At 58.9% G+C, this 18,801-nt stretch overlaps 1 protein-coding gene across 3 annotated transcripts in view; it reads left to right on the top strand.

Moving 5' to 3' along the window:
* Positions 1-17,538, top strand: part of GNG7 (G protein subunit gamma 7) — a 56,005-nt gene extending 38,467 nt beyond the window's left edge. For all 3 annotated transcript variants that reach the window (XM_051811013.1, XM_051811012.1, XM_051811011.1), the window contains 2 exons: positions 11,345-11,463; positions 13,448-17,538. In XM_051811013.1, coding sequence (XP_051666973.1) covers positions 11,383-11,463; positions 13,448-13,573 — 207 coding nt within the window. In that variant the 5' untranslated portion in view covers positions 11,345-11,382 and the 3' untranslated portion in view covers positions 13,574-17,538. The remainder of the gene's footprint in view (positions 1-11,344; positions 11,464-13,447) is intronic.
* The last annotated feature ends 1,263 nt before the right edge of the window (positions 17,539-18,801 follow it).

Below are 18,801 nucleotides of genomic sequence, written 5' to 3' on the forward strand. Positions count from 1 at the left end.
CGGGAGGAATTTCTCCATGGAAAGGGTGCTCAGGCATTGGGAGGGGCTGCCCAGGGAGGTTTGGAGTCCCCACCCCTGGAGGTGTCCGAGGAAGGCCTGGAGTTGGCCCTCAGTGCCCTGGGCTGGGGGACAAGGTGGGCATTGGGCACAGGGGGGGCTCTGTGATCCTGGAGGCCTTTCCCAGCCTCACAGTCCTGGGATTCTGTGCCTCTGCTTTGTTCAGTGCTGGGCTGGTGCTGGAGGGGAACCCTCCCCCAGGACATACCTGTTCCCTCATCCCAACCCAGCAGCTCCTTGGCCTTGTTCCCTCACCCCAGCCCGGCAGTTACCCAACCCCGCGCAGTCCCGCCGTGTCCTCGCCCCAGCCCGCTGTCCCCTCCCTGCTCCCGGCCCTCGGGAGCTCCCTGCCAGCCCCTGGGGTGGGAGCAGGGCTGGGACCAGGCTCTGCTCCTCTCCCAGGTCCCGGCAGGCCTGGCAGGGGCCGGCTTGGTGGGAGCTGCTCCTCTCTCTCTCCCTGCTCCGTGTCTGGACGCGTCGCCGGCGGCTCTGGAGTCGATCCCTCGTTCCAGCTGTGTTGCAACACTGAACTTTCTTTAGCAAGAGCCTGTCTGGGCGCTGTGTTTCTCGGGGCACGCTGGCCTTGAGTCAGGGGTGGCACCAGAATGTCTGCAGAGAGCTTTGCTGTCGGTCTCCTGCCCTTCAAACCCTGTTGCTCCACTCCGGGGCTGTTTACGGCCCGCCTGGCATCTCCCAGGTGACTCCGTAGGGAAAGCAGCAGGTGAACATTCCACACCTGAGTTTCACAGGGATGGAGAGGCCTCTGCAGGCTCTCGCTGCATCCAGTTTCTTTACTGACTGTAGCTGAATTCAGGATTTTAGGCTTTTTTTTTGCTGCACCCAACCTCACCCCGGAGAGCGTTTGCGATGTGACCTCACCCCAGCTTTGGGAACTCTTCACTGCTGGAGTGAGGCACGTTTCAAACCCAGCAGCAGAAAACCTGTGGTGGTGAGGCCAAGCCAGAGTGACCCAGGGCAGAGGCACTGAGGGAAGAGGTTTCCGTGGGGCTGTTCCTGGGTGAGAATTATGGTTTAAAGCAAAGGAAAAGCTCCTCGTGGGCAGCTCGCACTGAAGGTCTCGTCCAGGAACCTGGAAAACCGGATTTTCTGTGTTTTTGACGGAGCAGAGCGAGTGCCACTCGATGTTAGTTGATGTCTCAAGCCTGTTAGTTGAAATGTGCTAAAAGTTCTGCTAAGAAATGCAATTTAAAGGCCTCTGAGGGGTTGTTGTCTGCGCTGGGAGACACCTGGACAGAGGATTTAGCACAGGAGTTTGCAATTCTCTTTTGACTGGTTGGGTGCTTGGCTTGGCCAACGGGCTCAGCAGGAGGCAGGTGCTGGGAATGCTCTGGTTTGGAGAACCAAAGGTCTCCCAAGGTCCCTCTGAACACAGGGAGTGAAGAGCCCAAAGTGCCCGTCCAGGGCTGGGTGTTTTCTTTGGAGCTGCTTCAGGTGAGCTGCAGCCAGCCCTGTGCCAGCCTCTGAAGTCACCCGGGAGAGCCAGGAATGCTCTTGGCTCCCGTTCCCCGGAGGTTTCTCCACACTCTGGGCTGCTCCAGAGGCTCATCCCCGAGCCAGTCAGCACTTTCCTTGTTTGCTCAGCGTCAGCCGCTTCCCGGCACCGGGAGCCGAGGGAGAGGAGCCCTGCAGGGAGGGTTCCTTATCTGCCTGCCTTCAGCAGAAGGGATTTCATTTCTAAGTCAATATTTTTGCCGTAACCCCCAGCTGGTGGGGTTTTTTTTTTTCATTTCTGTTGTTGTTTTCCAAGCCCGATGGTTGCAAACACTCCCCTCGTGCAGACACGGGGATGAAACCGGATCCGGTGCAGGAAATCATCCCCCTCCACAGGGAGGAGAGATGATTAATCCCACGGTGGGATGAATTCCCAAAGCCTTCAAGGGCACACGTGGTGCTTATCCCTTTGATTTCTGACACTGCAGGAAGTGGGATGAAGGGGGAGAATTCACCCCCAGCTCCTCGGATCCAGCGCAGACAAAAGCCTGGAAGGGAATAAATCAGCCTTGGCTGCTGTTCTGGAAGTCAGGGGGTGAGGCTGGAGCAGATGAATGAGTCCCTGGGGGTGGGATGGCTTGTCCTTGAGCATCAGGTGACCTCACCTGGAGCAGGACTGGGCTGGAAGTGTCACTGCAGAGGGGCAGAGCCAAGGAAACAGGGCTCACTGGTGTGGGTTAATGGGGTAACTGGTGTGGGCTAATGGGGTAACTGGTGTGGGTTAATGGGGTAACTGGTATGGGTTAATGGGGTAACTTGTGTGGGCTAATGGGGTAACTGGTATGGGTTAATGGGGTAACTGGTGTGGGTTAATGGGGTAACTGGTGTCAGGTTTAGCAGTTGGAGATGTTCAGAGCTGCTCTGAGGTGTGATCTGAAAGCACAGAGCTGTAAGGGCTGCAGTAATGCCAGGAACAGACCTTTATTTTTCCATAAATCCCAAAAAGGTGGCTGAGGGGCACGTTGTGCTGGGGAGGTTCCTCCCAGCTCCGTCCCCCCCCCAGTAATTCCCAGTTCCCCCCCTCCAGGAGCCCTGCCAGCCACACAATGCCCGGATTGTGGCCTGTGGTTCTGATGTAATTCCCACCAAACACTCTTTCCACAATGAAAACCTGGACCCAGGCTCGGTGCCCTGTCCCTCCCCAGCACACAGAGCTCTGTAAACACTCAGCCCCTCGCTGGAACCCCACGAAATCCCGGGATCTGGGAGTCAACAGAGGCTCTAATGGGCACACAAAGACCCTCCTAAAGGCTGCTCCTCACAGGGTTTGCCCTGAGTTCTTATTTTAGGGTTTTCTCATAATCTTCCTTAAATTCCATGTGACTCAACGTCCTTCTGGACACGTGGTCCTGCTTTGGGGAGAGGCAAAATCAGCTGGGGGTGATAAAAATTAAATCTTCCTGCTGCAGGCAGGGAGGTGGCTGGGAATTCACCTGATCCCTGGGTGGCACGGGAGGATTTGGGCTGTTTGCAAGGGGAAGGAGGCTTATTCCTGTGATAAGATGATTTTAAAGGATGGAATTTTATCTGGGCATCACGGTGACTTGGGAGGCTGCTGTGCCAGGGACTTGTTCCTTTACCAGGGCAGCTCCAGGGGGGAATTCTCTGCTGCTCCCTCCGCTCACCTGTGCCCTCAGCTCTGTTTTCATTCCTTTTCCCATATAAAACCCTTTGGCATCTGCTTTTACCATTCCCAGCCTGTCCCGGGATTGGGTCTCCCAGGTGGAAAGTGGAGGCTCATGTTAAACTGAGCTGGAAACTTTGGGATTGGGCAGCAGGGAAGGAAACACCCAGCTGAGGATGCTGTGGGCACAACGCCCTGTGCCCACAGGATGGGATTTGGGGGGGCTGCAGTCACTCTGCCTCGCTCTGTCCCTGTTCTGGGGAGCAGATCCAGCTCCATCTGGACCATCATTGCATCCCTGTGTGTCAGGTTTGGGGGAGGAGGAGCGTGGCTGCCTCACTCAGAGGCTTCTCCCTCTTGCTTAGAAAATCCAAAGTCACTTCCCAGCCTTTCCACCCCCTCAGCCCCTGGAGCAGAGTGGATGCCAGGCTGGAGATCCCAGTGGATCTGCTGAGCTCCCTGTGGAGTAGCTCATGCACAGGAGGCTGGTGAATCCCTGGGACCTCATGGAAGGGCCTTTGTGTGCTCCCTAAAACGGGAATGAATCCCTGGGCCGTGGCAAAACTTCCCCTCCCTGCGTCAAACGCCCTGGGCACCGAGGCTGGTGGTGTTTCCCAGCTCAGATCTCGGGAGCAGTGGGAAATTCTCAGGAAGTTTTTATGATATTCAGCCTAAACTTCCCTTTCTTTTATCTCCTTCTCCCACTTACTCCTCCCGAGCCACGGCCCAGCTTCCTGCTTGGTCTTTGTCCCCTCCCGTGGAAGTGGAGCTGCTGTGGAGCCCTCCCAGACCAGGACAAACCCCACGGTGGTCCAGCCAGGAATGACATGGTTTTAGTTCCCAATCTACCCCTTGGAATCCTCAGGTGGGAACCTCTCCCTTTTCAGGCCTGAACCCTGAGTTGGAATTGCACTGGGCAATTCCAGTGTGTGGCCTCCAGGACCCCAAAATCTATCCCTTCCCAAATGATTCCATGTGGAAGTAGCAGTTTAACACCAAAGCCACGAGGATTTTAGTGGTATTGCTGGGGTTTGGTGTGCTTTGCCATGGATTTGCTGCTGGAAGAGTGGAGCCAAGCTGGGGGATTCCCTTGCAGGACAGAGCAGTGCATCTGTAGTTTGGGTTTCCACGCAGGATTTTGGGGGGCACAGGAACGGGTGAGCCCAGGGGTGACTCCAGACCTTCCAGGGGTATCCAGGTCCCCCTGGGGAGCTGCTGCAGCCAGTTCAGTGCTCCATGGGCACATCCACAGCTCCCAAAGGAGCCCAGGAACCCTGCCAGTGCCTGTGGCTGTGCATTCCCAGCCGTGGTGCCAGGGGTGTCCCAGCCCTGGGAGCAGCCCATGGAAATACCTTTGCTCATGGAAATAAATACCTTTGCACTTGGCTGCTTTTTTTTTTTTTTTTTTAATTTTTTAATACGTGATCTAAAAATAAGGCTGGAATGTGCTCCGGTGACTCAGGGCACGGAGCGGGGTGTGATTGCCCTGGCAGTGCTGCCAGAGATCCCCACCCAGCTGGCACCACACCTGGGCAGGGAAGGCAGGGAGAAGGGAGACTCCAGGCAGAGCTAATCCGGCAGGGTGAGTTCCCTGGAGGGCTCCAGGCTGCTCAGAAAACAGGGAGTGAGTTCCCTGGAGGGCTCCAGGCTGCTCAGAAAACAGGGAGTGAGTTCCCTGGAGGGCTCCAGGCTGCTCAGGAGACAGGGAGTGAGTTCCCTGGAGGGCTCCAGGCTGCTCAGAAAACAGGGAGTGAGTTCCCTGGAGGGCTCCAGGCTGCTCAGAAAACAGGGAGTGAGTTCCCTGGAGGGCTCCAGGCTGCTCAGAAAACAGGGAGTGAGTTCCCTGGAGGGCTCCAGGCTTCCCTGGAACAAGGGGTGAGTTCCCTGGAGGGAACTGCCTGGAAACAAAGGCTCCAGAACGTTCCACAGGTGGGACCTGCAGGATTCCACTCTCTCCCAGCCAGGCAGTCGTGGCCTGTAATGGGAAGGAAATGGAGCTGCACATCCCTAGGGATGCTCTCTCCTTCCAGAGTCCTTGGCTGGTTGGAAACTGGGGCAGATCCAGAGATGCAATATTTCAGCAGCTGTTGGATCTCCCGTTGGAGGCAGAGCTGCCCCTGACACGGGTGCCCTCCCCTCCATCCGTGCAGATACCCAGGAACAGTGGGAAGCAGCCATGCCATCCTTCTCTTCCAACTGCCAGCTTGCAAACCTTCCCCTGAAATCAACCCCCAAAACCAGATTGTTCTCAGGGTGAACCTGAGATGGAGGAGGAGGTTTCTCTTGGTAATGATGGGATTTCAAGCTTCTAATTTATTAAAATTGGGCTGGAGGCAGCAGCTCCAAAGGGTCTGTCTGTGCCAGGCTGGAGCTGCAGGAGGGACATGGAATGTCTTAAAATACGTGGCCTAGTTACAACCTGTTGTAAGGAGGTTTGTAATTTACCCAGGGAGGGACAGTTTGCAAGCCTAGAGGAGCTCCCGGGTACTTTGGGAACTTGTTCATTCCCAAAGTGAAACACTTTGGCATCCCAGAGCTCCTGGTGCTGCTCAGGCTGCAGGAGAAGGTGTGGAAAACCCAGCTGGATGGTTTCAGCACCAAAATGTGGATAACCCCCCCGTCCTGAGCAGGAGGCAGAGCGGAGCCCAGCCCTTCCTGAGGAGTTTTCCCACCCTGGGATGGCTCCTGGGCCGAGCTCCTCTCCCGAGCATTGTCCCACGCCACAGAAATCTGAGGGTCTTAAAGGAGGGGAGAGAAAAAAAAGAGAATTAAAAATTGCTGCACTCAGGGAAAAATTCAATGGCTCATTGAGCTGTGGAGCTGCTGCTCAGGAAGTGTAAAAGGAAAACGGAGCCAGCTTTGTTCTGCCCAGACAAGGAGTAAATGCCACGGCCCCAACAGCCGCTCTCTGTTCCGAAAAAGCATGAGGTCATCCCTAAAAGCAGGGATTGACACTGGGATACCAGTCCCAGGCTCCCCCTTTGTCCCCCCCTCTCTTTCCTGGCACCAGCCCGGCTCCGGGATCGCTCCGTGTGGCTCCGCTCGGGTGCCTGGCCCTGCTCCAGGAGGGGATCCAGGCTCCCACCTGGGCAGGAGCTGCTCCCTCCGAGCAGGGGGGGCTGTGTGGGGGGCTCGGGTGCCCTCGGGCTGCAGCCAGGGCAGGGTTGGCTTCCTGCAGCTCCGGTTTGGGGCCGTGCAGCTCGGGATGCTGCGGGTGTGGGGCTGCCCTTTAATGAGCCGAAAGCACAGTTTGATCAAGGCCAAGGTCCTGGAGCGTGGCCTTGCCCTGACCATCTCCCCACAGCCCTTCCCAGCGAGGAGCATCCCGCTCCCTCATCCCAGGATGGGGGGGCTCTCCCGGCTCTTCCCACGGGGACATCCACAAGCCCCGATCCCACATTTTGAGCGGGGGGGGGGAAGGAAGACAAAAGCGGCGTAACTCGGGCAGTTCCTCAGGTGCTCGGTGTTCGTTCGCCCTGCAAGGAGTGGCGGCTCCCAGCTATGAGAAGTATGGGAGGAATTCCGGCTCGGGAGGGATCAGCGTGTTTGCGCCGTGCCGTCACCGCGGGAAGGTGGCAGCGGCGGCTGGAAGGGAACGGGGCCGGTGCCAGGCGGGGAGGGATGAGCGGCTGTCGGGCAGAGCAGGCCGGGGCAGGCCCGCCGGCCCGGGGCCAGTTTCGGCATCCGGGGCCGCCGTTTCGGTGCCGGGCCGGGGGCAGGGCCGGGATCCTGCACCCCACCGAGCCCTGCATCCCACCAGCCCTGCATCCCACCAGCCCTGCATCCCACTAGCCCTGCATTCCGGGAGCCCTGCATCCCACCAGCCCTGCATCCCACCAGCCCTGCATCCCGGGAGCCCTGCATCCCACCCAGCCCTGCATCCCACCCTGCCCTGCATCCCGCCCAGCCCTGCATCCCGGGAGCCCTGCATCCCACCCAGCCCTGCATCCCACCCTGCCCTGCATCCCGCCCAGCCCTGCATCCCGGGAGCCCTGCATCCTGCTGAACCCTGCATCCTGGGAGCCCTGCATCCCGGGAGCCCTGCATCCCGCTGAACCCTGCATCCCACTGAGCCCTGCATCCCCCCAGCCCTGCATCCCGCCGAGCCCTGCATCCCGCTGAGCCCTGCATCCCGCCGAGCCCTGCATCCCACCAGCCCTGCATCCCGGGAGCCCTGCATCCCGGGGCTGGGAAGCGGAGGGGAGGGAAGGGAAAGGAAGGGCAGGGCAGGGAAGGGAAGGTCAGGGATGCTCGGAGAGCTCGGCAGGAGGAGGCGGCTGCTCCTGCACGGAGCCGCTGCTGAGTCACCGCCCGTCAGAGCCCGGCTGTGTCACCGCTGCTGTCACGGCGCTGTCACCGCTGCTGCGGCACGCGGCTGACTCAGGGGCTGCGCGGGTTCGGGCTGCCTCTCCTCGGGAAAACAGCCCAAAGGAGGCCTTTCACAGCCCGCCCGCTGCAGGGAGAGCTCTCTGGGGAACAAGGGGGGCTCTGTGAGGCGCGGGGGGGCCGCCCCGGTGGGTGCTGCCCCGACGTCAGGGCTGTGCAGGACGGACCCGGCACAGCCCCCAGTTCCCACTGCCCCACCTGCTCGGGAACACTGAGCAGCCTTCTTTGGGAAGGGACGTGATGGGAACAGGAGACTCGGTGTGTTCCTTGAAATGTTTTTGTTTAGTGCTGGGGAGTGATCTCCTCTCCCAGGAGAGGAGATTTGGGGCTGATCTGGAGTCAAACCGAGCTGGTGCAGGACGTGGTTCTGAGCATCCTGACCTGCCCTTAGTCCATAATATGCAAAACAGTTTAAAACAGCAAATCCTGATTGTTTCAGGATGTATCCTGACTTAACTGCTGAGACTCAGTCTTCCAGTGCTTTTCCTAAAACAGGCAGGAGCGTTCCCGGGCTGTTTTGCTGCAGCCAGAGCGTCCCTCGGGTTGTGTTTACCTCATTCCCGAGCCCACTGTGCCCCTCACCTGCACTCCAAGATCCTTGCCCAGGTTTCACAACCTCCCTCAGGGCTGTTTGTGTTGGCCTTGACCTTGGAACACTCCTGGGCGACCCATCACTGCCCGTGCTCTCGTGTTCTCTGAATTTCTGTTAAATCTCAGTGGTTTTAGTGCTGCAGCATTTTCCATCCACCATCCCACCCCAGAGGTGGGAGGTCTCGCTGCAGCCCCGAGCCCTGGTCTGGGATCTGCCAGATCCCTCTGCTGCCAGAGGAACAGGGATAACAGCCTGGAGAGCTGCAGGATCTGGCCACTTCACCCCTCCTGGAATCACTCTCGGACAGAGCGAGAAACGAGCTGACGTGGTGGGAACGCAGCGAGAGCCGTTCCCGAAAATGGGAACGTTCCGGGCAGCCCAGGAACGCTGCCTGGGAGAAGGGGAGGATGGCTGAGCTGGGAAGGCAGAGGGTGCTCTGGCAGAGGCGCAGGAGGGTTTATTTTTGCTGAGTGATGTGTGCTGGTGACTCAGCGGGGCCGTTCTGCCGAGTCACGGGAACGCTCGGCCCTGGCCCGGCGCCGGCGGCGGGAGGTGAGTCCCGGCCAAACTCCACAGGCTTTGCCCCTCTGGCAGGAGGGAGCTCTGGCTGTGTGGGTTATTCCTCCACAGTCAGGTGCCAGCACAGGCAGGAGGATGTGCAGGAGGCCCGGGTGTCCCGACTGTCCTGTCCTTCCTGCCCAGGCCCAGCCGCAGACACATCCAGTCACATCCCCGTCCCTTCCCAAACACCGAGTTCTCCAGGGTGGGCAAAGGGACTACGGAGCTGCATCTGGATCCAGGACAGTCCTGGTGTCCCCCTGGCTGACATCACACCCCCCTCAGTGCTGCTCTCCAAATTCCTTTACCTCACGGGTCAGTGACATCTCCAAAGTTTGTTTTGGCTTTTGCCACCTCCCGAGGACGCCCTGGGGAGCCACGCCGGGTCTGTGCATCGATGGCCTGCGGGTGCCAGTGACTGCCTGGTTAATTGTTCACCCTGGGAACAGGAGCCACCGTGCAGATCCCACCGGGAGCAGCCCCAGAGCAGGGCTGAGGGTGCCCTGAGCCCAGTGCGGGTCCTGCTGTGGGATCAGGGAGACAGGGATCCATCCACTGGGGTGCTGGGGAGCTGCAGAGCAGTTGGAACAAAACTTCTGCCCCCTTGCCAAGGACTTTAAAAACACTCATTTGGCAATTCCTGCCACGGAGTGAGACTCTCTCCACGCTGGCCTTCCTCCAGCCAGGCTGGGTTCCCCGGGATGCTGCAGGGACAGGGATGGGGACAGGGATACAGGCTGTGCTTCTCCCAGAAGTCCCCTGAGGTAACTCTCCCTCGGCTGATTCATCAACCTCCTTCCATAAACAGGAAGCTGGGAAAGTACAGGCAGGTGATCCTGCACTGCTGCAAACATGAAATACTTGGAAACACGAATTGCTTGGATTTTTTTTTTTTCCCCCCAGCTGCTGCTAATTCCTTACCCAGGTGCACATTGTTTTGGGGAACTGCTTGCAGCAGGAAGGTCTCTTGAGTTCACAGAACGGACTTAGAAAGAGCTTGACTTTGAGACGGAGCTTTTCCTGCTCCTAATCCCTCCTGCACTGCTTTGGGGCGCTCCAGGCTGGAGCAGGAGAGGAGGATCCTTCCCCGGGGACCAGCCTGCTTCCTTCTCCCGTTTTCCACAGAACCAGACTTGGTTCCACCCGTGTGTCTCCCCGTGTCACCCTGACTAACACCTTCCAGGGCTGGAGGGGCGGAGATTTCCAAATAACCCTGCTAGTTCAGGGAATCATCCCGTGCTGGATCGGGAATGCTGATGGAGCACTACCTGTTTATCCCACAGCATCCCATGTTCCAAACGCTTCTCAGGGCTCGAGCTCAGCGCGTGTTGGGCGCTGCTGCCAAGCCAGATAATCCCTGAGAGTGCCCCTGTGGTCTGGAATAAACTCCCTTAATGTCTGAACCCGGGCGAGACAGCCCGAGCCTGCGAGGATTTGGGATGGGGCAGGAGCTCCCGCCCTGCTGCCCCCGGGAGGGCTCAGCTTTGAAGCTGCCGGGCCTGGGGAGGACGTTGGAGGAGCCTCTAATTAAAGCAGGCACTGCAGGGCTGTGGTGGGCGGCTGGAGGGCCCCGGGAGCGCCGCTGGATCCGGCTCCGTGTTTGCTTTGGCTCCTTCCTCCTCCTCCTGGGCGGGAGGTGGGAGCTGCACCCTCTGCCCTGGCACTGAGGGGTCTGGGGCAGGGCGAGGAGGGGGCTGTGCTGACAGCTCTGCAGAGCCCCCCTGGGATGTCACAGAGAAAACCACCCGGGAATGGTGCCTGTCCAGGGGATCCAGCGGGGCCGGAGCTGCCCCCGGAGTGCCCGGCCCGGCCCCGTGACAGGCCTGCATTGTTTGGGGCTGGGCACAAACTCCTTCAGATGCTGCTGCTGCATTTCGAGGGAGGTGTTTTAGTCACTGCCTGCTCCTGCCAGGGTGTCCAGCTGCAGCAGGGGATGCAGGGACACGGCCCCACAGCAATGCGGGACATGATCCTGTGGGCTGGTTGGACACGACCCCACGGGCAGGTTGGACACAATCCCACAGGCAGGTTGGACATGATCCCATGGGCAGGTTGGACATGATCCCATGGGCAGGTTGGACACAATCCCACAGGCAGGTTGGACACAATCCCATGGAGAAGTTGGACACAATCCCATGGGCAGGTTGGACACCACCCCACAGACACGGCCCCATGTGCAGGTGGCCCCTCCCCAGGTGACAGGGACACCAAAACCCCACCCCGGGGACGCTGCACGTGGGTTCCCAGGACCCTGGGAGCCCCCCCTGGTGCCCAGCTCGGGGTGGGGCTCCAGCAGAGCTTTGCTTCTGTGGAAAAAGCTTCTTATTTTTCCGCTCTCGTCGGCAAAGTTTTTGCTGCTTCAGGGAAAGGGGAACTGGAAGCAGAACCAGGAAACGTTCCACTGGTGTCATCAGAGCTCCTGGAAGCCCTTTGCACGTGGCTGTCGGGGCTGACGCGGCGCACGCCCCTTCCCAAGGTGGAGGTGGGAGGTGTCCCTGGAACCGGGGGGGCTTCGAGGTCCTTCCCAACCCCCCCAGGATTCCTGGGTGGTGGGCAGTGTCCCAGCAGCCCCCTGCACGGTGCCAACCCCGGTTCTCCCCCCTGTTTTTTTGCAGGATTCTCCTGTGCTGGGGCCTGGAGCCGATGGCAGAGAATGTCAACAACTAACAACATAGCGCAGGCCCGGAAGCTGGTGGAGCAGCTCCGCATCGAGGCCGGGATCGAGAGGATCAAGGTGGGCCTGGGAGCGGGGAGGGACCCTGGGCAGCTGCTCTGGGGTCTCCCAGCAGGGCTGTGACAAATCCAGAGGGGATGTTGCAGCATTCCAGTGTTCCAGCATTCCCTCTGGGATCTGGGGGAAGCTGCAGAGGGGACCCTCCGTCAGGAGCTGCAGTGACAGGACCAGGAGTGGTGGGTTCAGACGGGAAGAGGGGAAGTTCAGGTTGGATATATGGAAGGAATTCCTCCCTGGGAGGGTGGGCAGGCCCTGGCACAGGGTGACCAGAGAAGCTGTGGCTGCCCCATCCCTGGGAGTGTCCAAGGCCAGGTTGGAGCAGCCTGGGATGGTGGGAGATGTCCCTGCCCAGGGCAGGGGGTGGCACTGAATGGGCTTTGAGGTGCTTCCAACCCAAACCATTCCAGGATTCTGTGACAGGTCTGGAAGCAGGAGCTGGAGGAGCTCCTAGGAGGGGTCTCAGCCCTGTTGCTCTTTCCCAGCAAAGCCTTTGGGGCACTCCCAGCTCCAAAGGTCAGGAAGTGCACTCCCCCCTCCTCCCTCTGTCTGGGATCCTGGAGCTGAGCCACCCTCGTTCCCCTTGGGACAGTCAGCACTGGCTGCTGGGGGAAGACCTGTAATTTAGCTTGTCTTCCCTAAAAAGCCTGGCTGGAGCCTGGAAAGGCCCTAAAAACAGCTACAAACCCTCATGGTTTAAAAAAGAACCAGCCCAGGTTGCTCCAAGTCCCATCCAGCCTGGCCTTGGACCCTTCCAGGGATGGGGCAGCTCTGGGAAATCCTTTCCAGTGCCTCACCCCCCTCACAGGGAGGAATTTCCTCCTTGTGTCTCAGCTGAATCTCCCCTTTTTAGTTTTTTTAGGATTTTTTTGTAGTTTTTCAGAACTTGCAGTTCTGTGCTGTCGTTAAACGTTTCAGCAGGAACCAAAAGCTCAAAGTGAGGAGGAAAAGTGGGATAAAACCCCTTTTCTGTGCAGTTTTGGGCAAACCCCTTCCATCTGTGCTTCCACCCCACGGGGTGGGGACCCTCCTGCTGTGCTTTGGTGTCTCCTGGGAAGGCAGATCCAGAGACAAGGAGCTTTTGGGGGGAATCTCCGAGCGTTCTGCAAAATTCAGCATTAAAGTTCTGCCCAGGAAGGAACATTCCAAACACCCTCAGCACAGACATTGGGATCCCAGAGCAGAACTTGCTGCAGGGGCAAGGTCAAGGCTGTGCTTAAAGCAATTAATCCCTTAAGACACTAATTACCCCCAATCCCAGGGGGGAGAGGTCGGCTTGGCCTGAGCTCAGAGGGACCTGTGGGGAGATCCTGGAGTGGCCTGGAAACCTCCACATCCCCTGAGAGCCCCAGTGGGACACTCTGAGGGGGAAGGAGAAGGGAGGGATGAGCCAGGGGTGGATTTGGGAATGATCTGGCCCCTCTGGCACCAGGGAGGAGGAAAATCAGGGCTCTGCAGCAGGTCTGGGCCTCCCAACACGCTCTGGTTCCACCTCTGTCCTGTGTTTGCCCCACGGCCCACTGGTGATTGAAGGTCATTTGGACAAAAAATGGGATCTGTTGGTCTCCAGAGCCTCTGGCAGCTCCCTCTGGGCTCTCCCCCTCCTCGGAGCCCTTCCCAAAATCCAGCTTTGAACCCAACCAAGCAGAGACTGGAGGAGCAGTTTCCAAGGGTTTCCACAGCTCCATTTTTAACGCCAGAGGCCGCACTCAAAGAGGCCTTTCCCTTGCCTGTTCATCCCAAATCCCTCCAAAACGAGGGCAGTAACACCTGCCTTTCAATCTCTCGCTCTCAGCCGGGGTTACCTCCCCACACTCATCCCTTCATTTGTGCCAGACCATAAAAACACTCCATTTCCACGTCCGGTTCCCCCGTTTGTCTCTGCCCATCCCCGTAATTTTCCGTGGGGAGAAGCCGGGTGTCAGCTCCCTCTCTGGAGCTGGGAATGTCCCCTCTCACCTCCTGCTTTTTCCCCCCAACATTCCAGGTCTCGAAAGCCTCTTCTGAGCTCATGAACTACTGCGAGCAGCATGCCCGGAACGACCCGCTGCTGGTTGGAGTCCCCGCTTCCGAGAACCCCTTTAAGGACAAAAAGCCCTGTACCATCCTATAGCTCCGGGTCCCTCCGGAAGGGCATCCTGCTCCAGCCACTGAAACCCAGCCCCAGCACCTGCACCCGCGCCCGGGGGTAAACTCTAAATGTTGGCTTCAAACAGAACTTAAATTCCCCAAAAAAACCCCCAAAACACACCACAGAACAACCAGTTACCCGGAGATAATAATTGGGGAGCGGTTTTTAGGGAAGGGTGTCCGTTCCCAGGAAAGGGGTGTCTGTTCCTGGGCACGGGCTGCACGTGGAGAGGGGTCGGAATTTAAATTGGGATTCGGAATAAACCGGGGTGGAGGGAGGGGGGGGGGAGGATTTTAACAGGGGTATTGGAATTGGGGAGCAGGCAGTGGGGGGGGTCGTGGTGTTCCCAGTGGGATGTGAGGCCGGAGCTCCGGGTGCTCCCATCCAATTAAGTCTCCAATCAGCAGGAATTTGCTCTCGTTTCTGGAGAAGGGAACGAGGAGGGGGTCTGGGTGGGAGAGGTTTTGTAGAAAATTAGTAACAAAAAAAAAAAAAAAAGAAAGAAAGAAAGAAACAAACAAACAACAACAAAAAAAACAGCTGGAAAAATCCCTGTTGGGAATGGCTGGAGGGAGGGGGGGGGGCCCTTCCCTGCATCCCAGGGCTCTGCTCGGAGCAGGGAATGGCCCCGGGGGGGAACAGATCCCGGGAGGAATGTCAGGGAGCTCCAGGGATGGGGGAGGCCGGGACCAGCCCCCCAACTGCTCCTGGGGGGTCTCTGTGCTGGGGGGGGGGAAGGACCTTCCAGGTGGGCATCCAGAATCTGGGAAAATGGGCCTTTTGGGGAGTTTCAGCCCAAAACACGAAAACCGGCAAATTTCCCGGCGAGTGGAATTCTTTCCAGGGAACCCAGGGAATGAGGCTCAGGGGGAGGGGGTCGGTGAGGTTTAGGGGAGATGAGGGTGAGGAGAAGACACAGTTCAGTTCCCATCCCTTGGGAATCTCGAACTGGGATTTGACAGGGAGCACCGTGTTCCCACTGGGATAACCCAGCACGGAGCAGGAAGAGGGGGAGCGGGAGAGCCTTCCTGCCACGGAGCTGGGAGTGTGCTCAGGAGAGAGCCTGGAGCTCAGGGAAGTCCCAGGGAGCTCCCCAGCCGCTGGATCTGCCGGGAAGGGGACGGATCCCGGGATTGCCAAACCCGACCCGTGTCCACAGGGCAGATCCCGGGGCTCAGCAGCTCCTTGGAACGCAGCCAACACTCCCAGAATCCCAGAATTAGGTTGGAATCTGGGACCATCAAGTCCAGCATCCCACCGTAGGCAGAGGCACCGTTTGTGGCCATTCCCAGTTATCCTGAACACGGGTGTTGGTTTTGGGAAGAGAAGGAAAACCCCAAACCAACCAACCAACCAACCAACCTGGTGTGAAATCCTGGGAGTTTCCCCCTTCCCCCAAAGCTTTGGATTTGGTTTGAAATGCCAGAGCCTCCACTGGGATGGGAACCACAGGGGGCGAGTCCCTTCATGGGACTGGGAGCACTTCCCATGGGAAAGGGGGGCTGGAGGAGACCCCTGGACTCGGCTGATCCCCCCCCTGTGCTGTCGTTGGAGGGAGAATCCCTGCAGCCCAAACTGGGGCTGCTGGTGGGAGCCACTGGTGCAGGCAGGACACTGGGAGCTTCCCTGGCTGCTCTCCAGAGGAGGATGGAATTCCCAGGGCTGGCACTGGCTCCCGAGGCACCGGGAGCTGCCGGAGTGGGGCTCAGAGACAGGGAGAGGAGCAGAGCGTGGCTGGTACCCAGGGAAGGGGGTTCCTCCCGGGATCCCGGGGGGCTGGGATGGGCAGAGCTGCTCCCTTTCCATTCCTTGGTTGCAGGAATCTCGCCATTCCTTGTTTTCAGTCTGCCATCACTTGCCTTTTGAACAGAATCGGGAAAATCCCACGTTTTTAACACTAAAGGAAACCCCCCCTGTGCTCCCGCCGCGGCTTTCCCGGGATCCTGGGAAGGCTCCTGTGTCCCCCCACTGTGTCCTGGGCTCCTGACCCGGCATTCCAGGGCACAGGTGACCCCTTGGATGTCCCCCCCTCCCGGTGTGAGGGAGCAGAGCAGGGAAAAGGGGGATATTTCCCTCTGTGCCCCCTTTTTGGTGAGTTCTGTCCTAAATCCAGAATAACTCCGAGCTCCCGCCCGCCGGGAGGGAACGGACACTCCGAGTCCAGCCTGGGCTCAGCCACAGCCGGGCTTTCCCTTCTCCAGGAGGGAATTCCCTCCGTCCTTAATCTCGTACAGTTCCAGCCTTATTTTTCTACTCCAGATCGCTGATTCTTCCTCTGTGTTAGAGACCAGAGCATGGTGCTATCCCGGGGCCGCGGGCACGGAGCGGGAGCCGAGCCGGGAATTCCCCCTCCTCCTCCTCGTCCTCCTCCTCCTCCGCCACCCGGGCAGGGGCTGCCGGACCCCCCCGGCATCCTCAGGGGCTCCAACATCCCGCCCCTCCCGGCCCCCACTGCGGGATCCTCGGCAAATCCTGTGGGATGCTCGGCCAGCGAATCCTTTGGGATGCTCGGCCGGCGAATCCTTTGGGATGCTGGGCCGGCAAACCCAGCCGGGCACAGCCCGGTCCAGCATTTTGGGGTCACTCTGCCTCCCCCCTCTTGTCCTTTCACCCACGCCGGGGTCCTGCCCGAGCCGTGTTGGAGCTGGGAGAATGGGGCAGGGAGAAGGGAAGGAGCCGGGAGCTGGGAGAAGGGGCAGGGAGAAGGGAAAAGGAGCCGGGAAAAGGGGCAGGGAGAAGGGGCAAGCTGGGAAAAGGGGCGAGGAGCCGGGAGGTGGGAGAAGGGGCAGGGAGCAGGGGCAGGCAGGTGGGAGAAAGGCCGTGGAGCATCTCCCACGGGAGCCTGGGGACAGGGCTGGGGGCTCCTTGGCGTGGGGACTCCGGAATGTGCCGCCGGAGCCGGGGGGTGGGAGCTGCCGGCGGGTGCTGGGGCTCCGTGGGTGGAAAAAATCCTTGATTTTGAATTATTTTTTTTCTTTTTTCTTTTTTTTTTTGTTGGCTTTTTTTTTTTTTTTTTTTTTTTTTTGGAATTCTATCCTCGTCCCAGTAAATCCGTGCTCATCCTGTAGGTGTTTTTTGTATGGCATAAATAGAAGTGCAGATTCCAGTAGTTGCTTGTACTTTGTTAGTGCATTTGCCAAATAAATTTAAAAAAAAAGAAAAAAAAAGAAAAAAAAAAAGGGAAAAAGGAAGAAAAAAAAAAAAACAAACCACACACACACAAACACAAAAAAAAAAAAGACTTTTCAGGACTTTTTAAGTGCTGCAAAGGGCGAGGGGAGAGCGGGAGGAGCCGGAGCCCCGGGCTCCACAAAGGCCTTTTTTTGGAGGTAACCACATGCCCAGATCTGTCCAGCCTTTCTTTATGGCATGTGGTGAAAGCCGGTGCCAAAAATAGAAAACTGGGAAAGAAAAGGGAGAGGGAAACATTGCTTCTATTTAATTTTTCCTCCCTCCTCTTTGTCCTGCCCTCCCTGTCCCGGGGGACGGAGCCGGGAGACTCCCGGGCACCCCGAGCCTGGTGTGGTCCCGGAGCCTCTGGATGCTCCCAAATCCCCCCTTGTTTCCAAGTGCTTAAAAAGTCTCCTTTATTTAACAAAACCCCAATAACTCATTTATCCGTCGCGCGGAGCCCTCGTGGGACCCTCCGCGCTCCTCCTCTCCTTCTCTCGGCTCTATCCTTATTATTATTATTATTATTATTATTATTATTATTATTATTTGCCAAACTCTGATCTCGTTGCCAAACGCCAGTCCAGGTGTGTACAGACTGTCCTTAGGAAGTGGTCGCTGTCTGTGCCGTAGGCTCCTCATCCGTCTGCAGTTCCCGGGTCTGTTTTTCTCTCTCGTGTGCCATAGCCCGACTTCTCGCACAGTGTTTAATATTTTGTGGAATCGTTGTTCCCAAGTGAATGGATAACACAATAAAAAGGCTCACTTTGCATTTTGCCAGGTTTCCTCTCCGGCCTGTCCCGCGCCCGGCACGGGGGTGGGGGGGAGGAATCGGGTGGGATTGGGAATTCTGGATCCTCGGGGATTGGGGCCCTCTGGGATTGCAGCCCCTCAAGGACTGAAACCCCTCGGGGATCCCCTTCCCCTGCCCTTGGGGATCCCTTTCTCCCACCCTTGGGAGCTGCTCCCACCGCCCTGGTGCTCCCCTCCCCATCCCTGGGTGCTCAGCTGGGGTCAGGGATGCCAGTTCCTTACGTGGACCCTCAGGGATCACGGACCACCAGGAATTGCAGCCCCTCAGGGATCGCAGCCCCTCGGGGATCCCCTTCTCCCACCCTTGGGAGCTGCTCCCCCCATCCCTGGTGGCTCCTGCCCATCCCAAGCAGCACAGGAGCCATTGGGCATCTCCCGCTTCCCAGAAGGCACCGGAGCCTTCCCAGGCCATGGAGCCGCAGGAAAACGAAACCCGGAGCAACGTTCCTTCCCAATGTTCCTTCCCAGTGTTCCTTCCCCGTGTTCCTTCCCTTTTCGGAGAGAAGAGGATCTCGGCCTGCCCCAGCTTCCTGCTCCACTTCCCAGCAGCTCCAGGTTCCGGGACCGGACCTGCCCAGTCCCAACGAGCTCCCAGGGAGCCGCTTTCCTGGAAGGCAGCGGGATCCGGGCCGGGGCTCCGGGAGAGGCTCGGAGCGAGTCCTGCAGGAATGTGCTGCTGCTGCTGCTGCTGCTGCCCGGCCGGGCTGGAGCCGCGTGCCGGGAATAGCTGGGATGGGTCGGTGTCTGGCAGAAACGCCGGCTGGGAAGGGCGGGATGGGCAGCAGGATGGACACTGGGACAGGTGACAGGGAGAGGGACAAACAACGGGCTGGGTGGGGGGACAAACAGCAGGACGGAGGCCCCGGGCCAGTGTCCCACAACCAGCGGGGGACAAGGAAGGAGTCCCTGCCCAAATTCCCCCCAGATTAAACCTCCAGGGCGGCGGTGCCACCAGACCTTGTGCCAACGCGGAGCGACACCGGCCGGGTGGCACCGGGCTGGGAGCGGCTAAAAATAACCCGCCCGCCTCCGCCGGGCTATTTTTAGCCCGGCTGCGGCTCTAATTAAATCCCCGCCGCTCTAATTAACTCCCTGCCCTCGGAGCCCCTGGCACCCGACGGCACCGGGTGGCCCAGGGACGGCCGCGGGTCCCAGCGGTGCCACCGCGGTCGGCAGAGCCCGGGTGGCACCGGGAGGGGGGACAAAGGCGCGGGGGGGTCCCCCCT

Source organism: Manacus candei, unplaced genomic scaffold (assembly GCF_025592945.1).
Source record: "Manacus candei isolate 608988 ecotype Guabito, Panama unplaced genomic scaffold, ASM2559294v1 h1tg000080l, whole genome shotgun sequence".
Lineage (NCBI taxonomy): Eukaryota > Metazoa > Chordata > Aves > Passeriformes > Pipridae > Manacus > Manacus candei.